The sequence below is a fragment of the Pleurodeles waltl genome, chromosome 3_1, assembly GCF_031143425.1.
Source record: "Pleurodeles waltl isolate 20211129_DDA chromosome 3_1, aPleWal1.hap1.20221129, whole genome shotgun sequence".
NCBI lineage: Eukaryota > Metazoa > Chordata > Amphibia > Caudata > Salamandridae > Pleurodeles > Pleurodeles waltl.
The window spans coordinates 684,441,159-684,453,818 of NC_090440.1; the positions used below are offsets into that span (position 1 = coordinate 684,441,159).

A 12,660-nucleotide genomic window follows, 5' to 3' on the forward strand; every position below is an offset into this window, starting at 1 on the left:
GTGAGTGCTGCCATTCCCAATGGGGTTGCAAGTTGCTACCTATCTCATGAATATTAATGAGGTAGGCAATTTGCAACCCCATTGGGAATCGCAAACAGTGTTATTGACATGGTGTGCATTTGGTTTTGGGACTCGCAAATGAGTCGTAAATTGTGAGCTGCAAAAAATGGAGTCGTACACTAGGCCCTTCGTGTTTTTCAAATGTTGTAAAAGGCACTGTCACAGGTGCTAGACCGTGCCTTCATTGTCACATCGACTAAGGCTTGTGAATCACTTTGATTAGAGTCACAATGCTACCAACTGGCACCTACAGGTGTGATAAATATTTTCTGGATGCCTGTGGATATTTTCTTATGAAAATAAATATTTTTTAATCCTGGTTTTTCACTGTACGACAAATATTGTTGTGTGCATCAATATACTGTTCATTCAATATATTAATCCAAAGTCTTCAAATGTAGTAAAAAAACCTCAAAGAATAAAAATTGATATTTGGATTTAACCAAGAAGTAAATCAAAAACCTCATCTGCGCGAATATGAATCCAACACAACGCTGTAATGTGTATGGCGTCACCGGATAAAAGGCAGAAATCATTTCTAGCCTTCAAAGTATCTTCAAAGAGTCTTCATCACAACTGGTATGTTGGAAAAGAAGCATTGCCGCCAAAGCAGACTCACAATGGTTGGCTCCAGCATTCCAGGATCTGCACTCCTCTTAGACCCTAGATGCAGGATGGCGGGACAAAACCCGAGCAGATGATAATATAGCCCCATTTGAAGATCTTCTGCAGATACTGCTTTGTGGCTTTGCCCATCTTTGCCATTGTTTTGCCAGTTGGTGAGGCAGTAGCTACGGTCCCAAGAGCGAGGGAAAACGAGAACTTCAGATGATGGGAAATCTCCAGAAATAACTTTCCATTACAAACTGGAATCTGTTTTGCTAAACCCTATGACCCATAAACTGCAGACATTATAGACGCCGTGCTGTGCGCCATCATTTAATTAACCCACTGAAAGAGCCACCTAAAACAACTGTCAAACCTTGCACCAAAATGAGGCAACCTTTTCAACAAACCAAAACCCAGCCTGACCCCTGTCGGAGAATCTAGCAATTACAAAGCTTGAGCATATGTTGTTTCAGTATCATACTCACCCCACCAACAGAAATCTCACAGCAGGCTTCTTGCATGGCCAACGTCGAGTCGCAATAAATGTGGATTTGCTGAACATCAAACTGGTGAGGAAACAGAGAAGGTAATAAGAATAGACTGTCAAAAGAGCTGACATGACATGATCACATATTTAATACTTTGTAAGAACTGGTCAGTTTCTATTAGATACTGTTGAGAAGTGGTCATGAGCCGCCCCTTTTGATTAGGAAACATAGAAATGACCTGCCCACTTGCTGATGCAGGGATGCAAGATTCATCTACTTCTGGTGAAAGATAGACAAAACTACCTAGTTCTGATGAGAAATGGGCACATCTGTTGCTCCTGTCAAAAGGTGGACAAAGCTTACAAGCCCTGGGGAAGGGTGCACAGAATTTAATCACTTGGGTGAGAGGTCAGTAGAATCTCACTGATGCTACTCCAGGATGAGTTGACGTCAAAGACCATTTACCCCTTTTTAACAGTAACTACCTACTGTTAGGTGACAGGTTACAGAATTAGCTTATTCCCTGTCAGAGGTGGACAAGGGCCCAGTACTTCTGGTAACTAGTTACAGAATATGTTTACTGCAGGCGACAGATGAACAGAAACTGACCACTCCTACCTGATAAGATTACATTTGAAAGATGGTTACATTCTGCTTACACTTGCTCAGATTAACATAACCTACCTGAGTAGAGGGCAAAACCTAATAAGTACTGATTATAGGTAGACAGATTCAACCTACTCCTTGTAATAGGTGACTACACCCTGTTTACTCTTAGCAAGTAGTGGCTGCAACCTTCCTAGTCCCAGTGAGGGGTGACTAGGCCCTCGCTGCTTGTGAAGAGAGGTTGGTAGAGGTAGACAATCCAGGTCTACTCCTGATAGGGAGGTTAACTGAATGTGCCCATTCCTGGTAATGGGAGAGTAGTAAAGACATGATATGCATTTACAGGTGAACCACTCCTCATGAGAGATGGACAGAGTTTCCGTACTCCTGGTTAGAGGTGGACAGAATTTGCCTTTTACCTTTAGGGTTGAAGAGAACCTGCCAGTTCTTGGATGAGAGATGGCCTCTGAATATTCAGCAATTTTATTAAAAGTAGATATGACAAACCTAGTACTTGGTGAGATCTAATTAATTTGCTGCTCTTTTAGATTGTAACTCTTACTGCCCTTCTATCACAACTGACTCTAAGCAAGCATGTGGACCTGGTAATAACAGGAGCCAATATACAAGGCATCACTTACGTGAACTGGTGTGCCCTGTGTAGAATCCAGACCGATTATGGTGTGTCCCTCTGCTACAGCACGCTTTTTTCTCTCAATAGGCTTGGTGGAGATGTAACTGCAGTCAATATGGATGGATATCGCCCGGTTCTGCACACTGAGCACAATCTTATGCCATTTCAAGTCAAATAAAGAGGAGACACCTTCCCCACTGAAGATACATCCTACGACTTCTTGGTCCTCTCCTTTGGCTTGGAATTCTAAGCTCCTGTCTTCCACGTTGAGCCCCAGAGACATCTGAGCACAGACAACAAATCTTGATTAGATGTAAACAAACAATAAAAATGCATTGTACCCCAAGAAATGAAAATAAGCATTTTAAGTATAGCCTGCTGTCCCAGTCCAAGAACAGGTAAGACACACACACACACACACACAAAGAAAAAGTTGGTAGGTTAGGATTATAAAGTCTGAAACCTGAAGGAATGTAGACTGAATTGCAACAGATTTGCATTAGATCTGCCTCAGATCGTGTTTCATGAGACTGCTTTGGAAACTTGATTAGGGTACACCAAACCAGGGGATGCGGTATCTCCTGACAGAATTTAATACACTTGTCAACTCTATTGACAATGCCTCTCCTGATTTCAGGACAACACCAGGATTTCACAATTTTACGATCATTATGATCATTAAAATATACATCTAAAATCAATTAGATCTGACACCTCACTTGAACCATTAATATCAATTTGCATCCTCAAATTAGTGTAGATCAGTGTGGCTTGCAGCTAATCATTCATAACTACGCTGCCCACTGTAGAGAAAGTATTACAATTTTTCTCCTCAAACCTTGGAGAGGAGGGTTGTAAAGACCAAGGCTGATGATTATGTGTACCGAGAAGACCAGATCAGTTCAGCAGCAGGAGAGATTGGAAGCATACTAATGGCCTCATTATGACCCTGGCGGCCGGCGGTACACTGGCAAGTAACACCGCCAGCAGGCTGGTGGTGTTATGCCAGTGTATTATGACCGTGGCAACTTAGCCACAGCCATGCCGCCGGCCCCTCCACTTGAGCGCCAGGCTTCCGCCAGGCGGTCATAATCCCCAGCCGCCACCCTGTCCATGGCGGTGAACACCGCCATGGACAGGCTCACGGTAAGGGGACTCGGGCTGCCCCTGGGGGCCCCTGCACTGCCCATGCAATTAGCATGGGCAGTGCAGGGGCCCTCAGGCTCAACCACATCGTGCATTGCACTACCCGAATTTTGGGCAGTGAAATGCGAGACGGGTACTGCTGCACCCGCTGCACATCAACATTGCCGCCGGCTCTATTATGAGCCGGCTGCAATGTTGATGTGACTTTGCCGCTGGGCCAGAGGATGGAAACGCTGTTTCCGTCCGCTGGCCCAGCGGAAAAGTCATAATAGGGAGCCACCAATACCGCCAGCACTGGCGGTATAGTGGCGCCCACGGCTTTGGCGGTCTTTTAGAAAGACCACCAAAGTCATAATGAGGGCCTAAGTCTCTAAAACACTTTCCTTGCATTAAAGCAATGGTGGAAGAAAAGTACCTGGTAATAGTACTATGTATAGAAAAATGGAACTACATATTATTAATGATAATGGATTGAAGTTATGGGCAATAAATGGTAGAGGGGCTGGCCCCCTGAGCGAGGGGCCTGAGCACCATGCACTCCTTCAACTTAATTTGTGAAGATTAAGTAAAATCAAAAAATGAAAATGGGTAATTTAGTCGTAGTGCTCACATCCTACCAAATTAATGGTTCCTCTGCTGCATGCAGAATCAGGGGAAGTGCTTAGTCTACACTGCCAGAATCTTGGCAGCATCCACCGGTGTAAACCTTTGACCTGATGGCCTCAGTAACAGCTGGTGTGAGGGAAAGGTAGTGGGGCAGCACCTGGGGGGGAACAATAATAAAAGCAAAAAAAAAAAAAAAAAGAACTGCTGCTCATCATCACCACTCTTCTGCTGTGTGGGCACCGGCTGAGATGCCCAGACTCCCCTATGGGCAATCAAGATGCTGCTCTCATGCAGGTAATACCCATGAGAGTAGCATCCGGATTGGGCAGAGAAGGCTGGTTTTGCGCTCCCAGGGGGACTGGGAGCCTGTGCCTGCTGATGTTCTCCACCCAGCCATGCAGTTGGGTTGGAGAGATGTCAATGTGCATGTCGGTCTGGCCATCCTAAGACGGCCGGCCCAAACCAACATGCGCCAGTGCCCACCACTCCTCCCCCATTCTTACTATGTCCCCACCACCAAGACTCGGCTCCAAACGATGAATAAAATGATAATAAACGTGTTATTATCATTTGATTATTCATTTGTCCCTGCAATAATGGAGGAGCCGCCTCTGGATGGCTTATCTGCCACATGGCTGTCAGGTTAAATTGATGGTTGCTCGGCTCTACGACCATCTGTAATTATACCTAACCGGGATCACCATTCAAGAAAAAAAACCTCTCATCTTGGAAGTTTGATACTTGAAAGCAAACAATAGGCCTAGCAGGTGCACTCAACATTGCAAAAGTACGAAGTTCAACTGACACGTTTGGTGCTTTCATCCAAACCATCACCCGGTGGCTACACTGGTGCCAGTACTATCCCCGCCCGCCAGGCAACGGTCTATACATTCAGATTGAAATGTTCTACCAGAGAAGGAGAGGCAATAGCCTCTACAGTAATCCATCCCCAGGATGTAACTAATTCCAACAGAACTCTCTAAGAGGCACAGAGAAGTGAAGAACCTACAGGCTTCTGACAAGGCAACAGGAGACACAGGCAATCAATATTTCTTAGTCAGAGAAAAGCCAAGAAGTCATCGTTTTTTTTGACAGACCAGAAAAGCCGAAAGGCTCCATACATCTTCGAGAGTGACAACTACGATATTCTAATATATCTTGAAGGTATTTTTCTTAATATATCTTGAAGGTATTTTTCTTAGAACGATGCATAGCAAATGTAAATAGGATGTGTTACCATATGGGAGAGGACCATCATTTTCTGATTTTTGAGAATTCCAGTGTGAGGGCGCCTCATCCAAGCAGGGACTTAACACCCCACAATGTACCAATTTCACAAGTGCAAAACTAGTGATAGCTGGTGCAGCTTCCAGACATTGGCAGTGTAACACTCTTTTACCAGCGTGACTTGCACATATAGGATAAACCAGATTGTGTTGCAGCCACAGACCCTCACACCACATCCACTCTTGCAGAAATATAAACCTTGCAAAGTCAAAAGAAGGAAAGTTTACCAATAAAGAAGAAGTGTCATAAAACTGGCAAATATTTTTTCCATTGGTCCCGATTAGGAACACTTAGTGGGATGACCAAGTTCAGGATATAGGCCCAGGCACTTACAAATTGAGGCCCTGTAGGATCTTATACACAGGGCTACTGGAATTATGCGATTGTGCAGCTATGGCGACTTTCACAAAATTATAGCTTTGCCACATTTGCCACACAATCCATCATCTGCTGCACAAGCTGAAGATGTTAACAAAAAAATAGTTTCTAGCTCAAACAGTTCAAAAGTTACTAAAACGCAGAGGCACACGTCGCACAGTGGACAGCCTTTTGCAAAGGTTGACTGGTCACCTTTCTGTTGCTTATTTCTATATCTGGGCATTAAACCGGTACAAATGAGGTGCAACAAATGCCCAGACAGTGTTAACAATTGTAAAAAAGTACAAAATAATGAAGTAATACTATTAAAAAAATGTGCAGCGTTATTCCATATAATTTGCCTTTTCTTGCCACATAATTTACTAAACCTTGCCGCATTATTTGGCTTTCTCCTTCCACATAATTCCAGTAGACCTGCTTATACAGGAGCAGCAGGCAACGTGACTCATTCAACTGGCCATCCCTAGAATAACCTTACCTGCGGATAGCCCTCCTGGTCACTGATCTGGAAGATATACCAGTTTTCTTTGCTTGTCTGCTTCTTCAGCATCAGCGTAAACACCATTGTAAACTCCTCTGGTAAACCCTGAGGGAAAACTTGTCTGAAAAGAGAGAAGGAATATGTGACTAGCAGAACCTGTAGAAAAATGACGACCTAATTCCCCATTTGAATACTTGGGAAGGGTGGCATCTGTATGTATTTGACCCAAGTTATTCTGAATTTGGCTGATATATTTAAATGACTGAGAACACCATGTAAATCCTTATGCATATTCAACTGAATAAATCTATCACGGACGTCGATTTTCGAAAACACCAGGGGTAGCAGAAATGACATTGCATGCCCTTTGACCTAAGGATGGCATCACAGGAAGTGACATCACATGATCTGTGGGTTAATGGCACCACAGGAAGTGGCATTTAGTCAATGATATTCTTGCATGCAGTCAATTCTGGCCAACAGTAATGGTTGTAGAATTTCCCTTGCACATGGCATTCTTGCTAAGGTTACCTTTACTGGGTAGGTATGGTCCTCATTTTGCTGGCCGACAGAGAGCTGCACACTAGCCAGTTACAGAATTTCACATTGCAACACACCAAATACTTGACATCTATTTATGTATTTATGTAGGTAAGTGTTATTTCTATAGTGCGAACCATAGCAAAAGGCAGCAGAGCCAGATAGATCACCCAGATTTTTAAAAACTGCAAAAATAAAATGTTTTCATTTATATATATTGCATTGAAATGTCCTGGACCATGTTACATGGTTTGTGAAATACACAATGCAACACTCTAAGCAGCATAAATAAGCTCTAAGCTGTCTGATGTGGTTTGATATTGTTGTGACCTTTCAACAAAAGTTGTGATCCATTCCAGTACAGCTATTTTTGAAAGATAGTCATAATTAAAACAGACATGTTAAGAGTTGTACATCCTGCTCCTCATGAAACGTGCACAACACAAGGATTCACCATAAAGCAAAACGTTTGGGACCTTATATTGGGCCTCATACAGTAGCTAGCTACACTGCTTTAATTCTCAATTATATTACAATTTTACCAGGCGAGAAAGGTATAATAATGCACCTTAAACATAACATAATGCCTGGTTAAAATACATTAATGATTAACGTACTTAAACATGATGCATAATGTTGAATTACAACATCTATTGGCTTAAAACACATTTGAAAGACATGCACAGCACAATGGCCCGTGCACATGTCAAGATGCACATTTGAAATAATTGCACAATTACATTTCCATGTACTTGCCATGTTAGACCTCAAGTGGTCCTCATTTTAAAAAAGGGATGCCCCTTATTTTAGCAATCCTTAAACATATTTGACAATCCTGAGTACCCCACTGTTTTAAAACTAGAATGATGCAATGTCCCAAGCACAGGATGACCTGCTAGGGACACTGCACATAGCATTTTTAGTACTAGGCAGTATTCACTAAATCACTAAGTTTCATGCTCCAAACGCAATTTATATTTCCAGCTGTTTTTATAGAAATGTATACTCTAATAAGGTTTTGAGCAGATAAAAAAAAAACATGCATCCAAAATAAGTGTAAAAAATAAACTCTTCATTTCGATCCCTTTACCTTTCTGTTTACTTGAAAATCATCTGACGGGCAAGCAGGCACCCTTATGCAGATGCAAGCCTCTGTAGCAAAGGGTCCCATCCCACACTCTGAAGGGCCTTTCCCAGTTCTTGAAAGAAAGTAGCATGTTAACAGAAAGTTTTAAATTGTGAACTTTCTCTGCAGGAACTGGGACAACATGGGCACGACAGCTGCAGGGTTTGAGTGGATACTAAGATCAGAAAGCATCACGTCTTCTAAGGAGCCCTGTTTGGTTTTTATCCCAGACAGTGCGATTTCTGGATCTTAGTGGTCTGGATCTTAGTGGTCGCAAGGGCAGTGTCAAGGGTCGCGAAGGGAAAGCCAGGGGTCGCAGTTGCGACTCCTTGATGACCCCTAAATGACGTCCACAAAATCTATGTCTGAGGGTAAGTGAATACCTGCCCCAGAAAGTTTGCTTGAATCTGGAGAAAGCTTCACAAAACATGTATCAGAGTTTGATTCAACAAAATGTTGTAACCCTTGGACAGCACAGGGTTGGGTATAGCGACACCCATGGCTCGACCATTCCCTCTACCACACCATCCCTGTTCCCTCCACCTTTTGAAAATCTGCTCAGTATTGGAATCTGCCATTCGTCTGAGTTAAACTAAAAAATGCTTAACATTTATCGGCAGGGAAAAGACCATGCCTCTGGACCCAATGATACTTCCATCTCTTTTTAATGTTCTTCTTAGCATCCGAACTATTCCTTCTCATTTTACTTTTCAAAACCCTTTGTAAACCTACCTGTTCTCAAAATCTTGCTAATATTGGGTTTGTTTTAAGGCCTCACCTCTAGCACTATGAGACCATTTCAGATGGACAAGTGTTAAATAATTATCAGGCGCTTATGAAATGTCACGACCAAGGGTTTTCTGCATAAAGTTGGTACCAGTCCAGAGTGACACAACGAGCAAAAACAGAAGGCCTGGAATGCGTTCCAGACTAAATAATAGTGTGTGACAGCCGTTTTAGATCAGTAAAATTAAAAACAAAGTGTGTGATAGCGCAAAAACAGATGCAAGCAGCCCAGCAGCACTTTGACGTTGCTGGGCATTTGAGGAATAAAAAAAACACTGAAAAAATGTAAAACAGGAAAGGGTCAGGGAGCGACAGGAGAGCTACAGGGAAAAAAGAACAATCAACTATTTTAAGGTGGTGGGTTAGATAAAGTGAGGAAGACGTCCTAAAAAAAGTATTTTTAAAATGATGTCAGGACACCTGCACGTGCCTAGCCAACGTCTAGTTTTTGCACAGGCACTGTGATGTCACAACATGTGAATGTGTTGTAATGCACCGACAGCCATTTTGGCTTTTTTGTACGTTTACTGTACTATTCCAGGGTGCCTTGCACAAAAGTGAGCACAAAAAATTAAGTAGCGCAGAGCCAGGGGACTGTGTGCAACTATGTGTTTTTTAAGAAGAAAAATAAAAAGCAGGCAAGGAATGTGTGGGAGAGCACAGGCAAGAAGCTTGAGAACAGTAGCGGGGAAGTGTGGCAGAACAACAGAGAAACTGGCAGGGGGATGAAACGCAATGGAAGAGTAGTAGGAAGAGTGGCATAAAAATAGAGGAACTGATGTGGGGCAAAAATAAATCGAAGAGCAGGGAGGAGTTGAAGGGCAATGAAAGAAGTGGGTGAAGAAATTCAGATGAAAGGGGGCACAACTGTAAGCAAATAAGGCACACAAAAGAGAGAGAGAGGGGAAGAAGACATGCATTTTCATGGAATGCTAAAAGAAAAGTAAACTAAATGGTTCCCTGATTGTAAGCATTTGGTGGATACAATAGCAATGCACATACATAGGATGGAAAACCATCTAATATGAAGCAAGGAAATAATATTGACAAGAAAGCCAACCAATGATAAGCAATGGGCTGATCCAAATCTCACTCAGTATATAGGTATTCTATGGGTTTGATATTCCACCAGAGAGCTAAAACTGTTCCTTGGAGAGACCTAAAAAACATACAAAAGTTCCCCTCAAGACATCAGTCAAAGGATGCAATTCATCCAAAGAGAAGCAAAGTAAAGCAGTAATCCTCCATGTATGGGACAAACATAAGAATAGAGAGGAATATCATTGAATAAGAAACATATATTTGAGATAGACAAGAAAGTCTGGGCGTTAATACCTTTACATGTATTGCAAAAATGCTAAGGCTCAATTCTGCCTTAACATGTACTGCTACTTTTTACTACTGAGTTGCAATGTTGTTTTTATGCCATCCTGCATAGCTATACAATCATATTATGGCTGCTCTAATGCACCACATACATTTTATTTTGTGTTATACAATTGCACATTTTGTGCACAGTGTAGTAGTACTCGTAGCCTTGTACTCAGATTGGCATTGTGAGGCAAGAATTTTAGAAAATGGAGGGTTCAAAGTATTCTCATATTCCTTCTCATGAGAAGGTCCTGGCACCTACTGATAAGCTAGCATCAATTACTGACAGGCTAAGGGCCTGATTTAGCGTTTGGCGGACAGGTTACTCCATCACAAACGTGAAAGATATCTCATCTGCCATATTACGATTCCTATAGGATATAATGGGATTGTAATATGGAGGATGGGATACTGGTCATGTTTATGACCGAGTAACACCATCCCCAAACTCTAAATCAGGCCTTCCTTAGTCACGTGTTTCCTCAACCATTCACAGGCATTGAGAATTTTTTAAAGAAAAATTATCATCTAATGTACGGAGTTTAGCATTCTATGTCCCAACTCATTTAGGGCAGAAGTTCTGATGCTTTGAAACGGCAATTGTCTCATGTTATATTGCTTTCTTATTAGCTATTTTGCATTAAGTGCGTTTTGGACTATATAGGCTTTCCTGAGTGTTGTGTTATTCTTTTACACAACCAGTCATAAACAATGGCCTTGTTCTAAGCCCAAACTATGTATTGTATTGTATTGTAGACAATAGGTCTTTCACAACAGAGAGCTGAAGCTTATAAGTGGCTGAGTCTAATTCAAGAATTCCACTCAACACATTTTAGTTCTTTGACCTTCACACAGCAAAACATGTATACAAAAACAGCTCTGCAGCTTTGGCACGAAGCATACAGTAGATCAGAATAAGAAACCAAGGGCATATTTAAGAGCCCCTAGCACCTCCTTTCACCACATTAGCATGATTTTGTTTTTTACACTAATGTGGCCTAACAAGGCCAAAATCACAACACCAAATTTACAAAGTGGTGCAGTGCATGCATTGCGCCCCTTTGTAACCCTTTGCGCTACATTATGCCTGCGCCAGGCACAATGTATGCAAAGGGGGCATTCCCCCGTTAGTGGGGGAGCAGAAACAATGGCGCAAAGAAATCTAGGAGATTTCTTTGCGTTTTTTTTTTTCGGCACTTGTACTGCCTGCTCAGAACAGGTGTTAAAAGGAGGCACACCATTGCTTACAATGGGCCTCAACGGGCTTTGCAGGATTAGCGTCAACATTTTTTACGCTAATCCTGCAAAGCTTTGAACTAGCGTCAAACATTTTGACACAAGTTCCCTAACTACCGCCATGGTACGCCATATTCTAGATATGGCGCAAACATGATGGCGTTGAGGTGGCACTAAGGGGCGCAGGAAAAGCGGCGCTGTACTGAGAGCAACGCCACCTTTCTTAAATGAGGCCCTAAGTATGCTACAATGTCCTTCTACCTTGCTTGTCGATTCAACAAAATGGTATGGGAATGAAAAAGACATCATGTGCCCTTTGACCTCACTCCCAAAGACATCATTGGGTTGATGTCTTGTACAACTCTGCACCTCAACAGTCTACTATTCGCTGGTGAAGAGGTAGGGGAAAGAGTGAACAATACAGAGTCTGAGGAGGGTTCTAAGAGCCTGTTTCCATTTTGTGTCTGTTGTGTCTTCATGGCCCATGAGACCACTAATAGCAAATGTAAAAGGAGTGGCAGTAAAGGACAAGGTAGGGGCAGCATGTGCTACCCCTGGCTGTTCCTAGGTACTCCTAGTGAAAGGCCATGTGTCTTACCAGCAGGAGGAAAGAGCGCAAGATGCATTGAAATCCAGCTCTGTAAAAGCCCCTGGTATGCCCTGTACCCCTGCAACCATCTATAGTGCTGGCAAGAGGTAATCACTGCACTTGTCTAATTGGTATTCCCCCCAGTTAGATGGCTATAATATTCTAATTTGAAAGATGCATTTTCCAAACACTCATCTTCAAAAAATGCAAGGCCACAGATGTTGCTTTTCCTCGGAAAATGTGCCAGGAATAAATCTGGGCACTCGAGAGTCCAAAATTCATGCGTGATGTAAGAAAGCAGGCATGGAGCCAACCTCCATTCTCTGGGGTAGAGCACTGATCCAGTAATAGATGTGTAATTTATATGTGCACTGGCACTTTTACCACACGCCGCATCCCAGAGCACGCTTGGGAAGGTCCCACCTGGTATCCGTGACCTAAGGAGGTGGCCTGGCATCTGCTTTGTGCACAGAACAGTAGCAGCAGCAGCAGGCGGCCAGGCCTGGAGAACTGAGGGATGCAGGTATGCGGTGTGAGAGGGAATCCACCACAGCGGAGAAGCCAAGATGTGAGATGTTAAGAAGGCAGTAGATTGCGGGAAGCATCCTGGGGAAAAGCATGGTAAGACTCACCAGTGAACAGCAACCAAAAGTTTATTTGAGGGAAATTAGGCCTTCTCCTCAGCTCTATCAATGTTTGTCTTTTTTAAGAAGACTA

At 42.8% G+C, this 12,660-nt stretch overlaps 1 protein-coding gene and 1 pseudogene across 4 annotated transcripts in view; both read right to left on the bottom strand.

Moving 5' to 3' along the window:
* COL16A1 (collagen type XVI alpha 1 chain) overlaps positions 1-12,660 on the bottom strand; it is a 717,464-nt gene that overhangs the window by 491,592 nt on the left and 213,212 nt on the right. For all 4 annotated transcript variants that reach the window (XM_069223294.1, XM_069223295.1, XM_069223297.1 and 1 more), the window contains exons 5-7: positions 6,293-6,416; positions 2,405-2,680; positions 1,155-1,235 (exon numbers count right to left, since the gene is read on the bottom strand). In XM_069223294.1, the coding sequence (XP_069079395.1) occupies positions 1,155-1,235; positions 2,405-2,680; positions 6,293-6,416 (481 nt within the window). The remainder of the gene's footprint in view (positions 1-1,154; positions 1,236-2,404; positions 2,681-6,292; positions 6,417-12,660) is intronic.
* LOC138285927 (mitochondrial import receptor subunit TOM7 homolog) lies at positions 617-825 on the bottom strand (annotated as a pseudogene).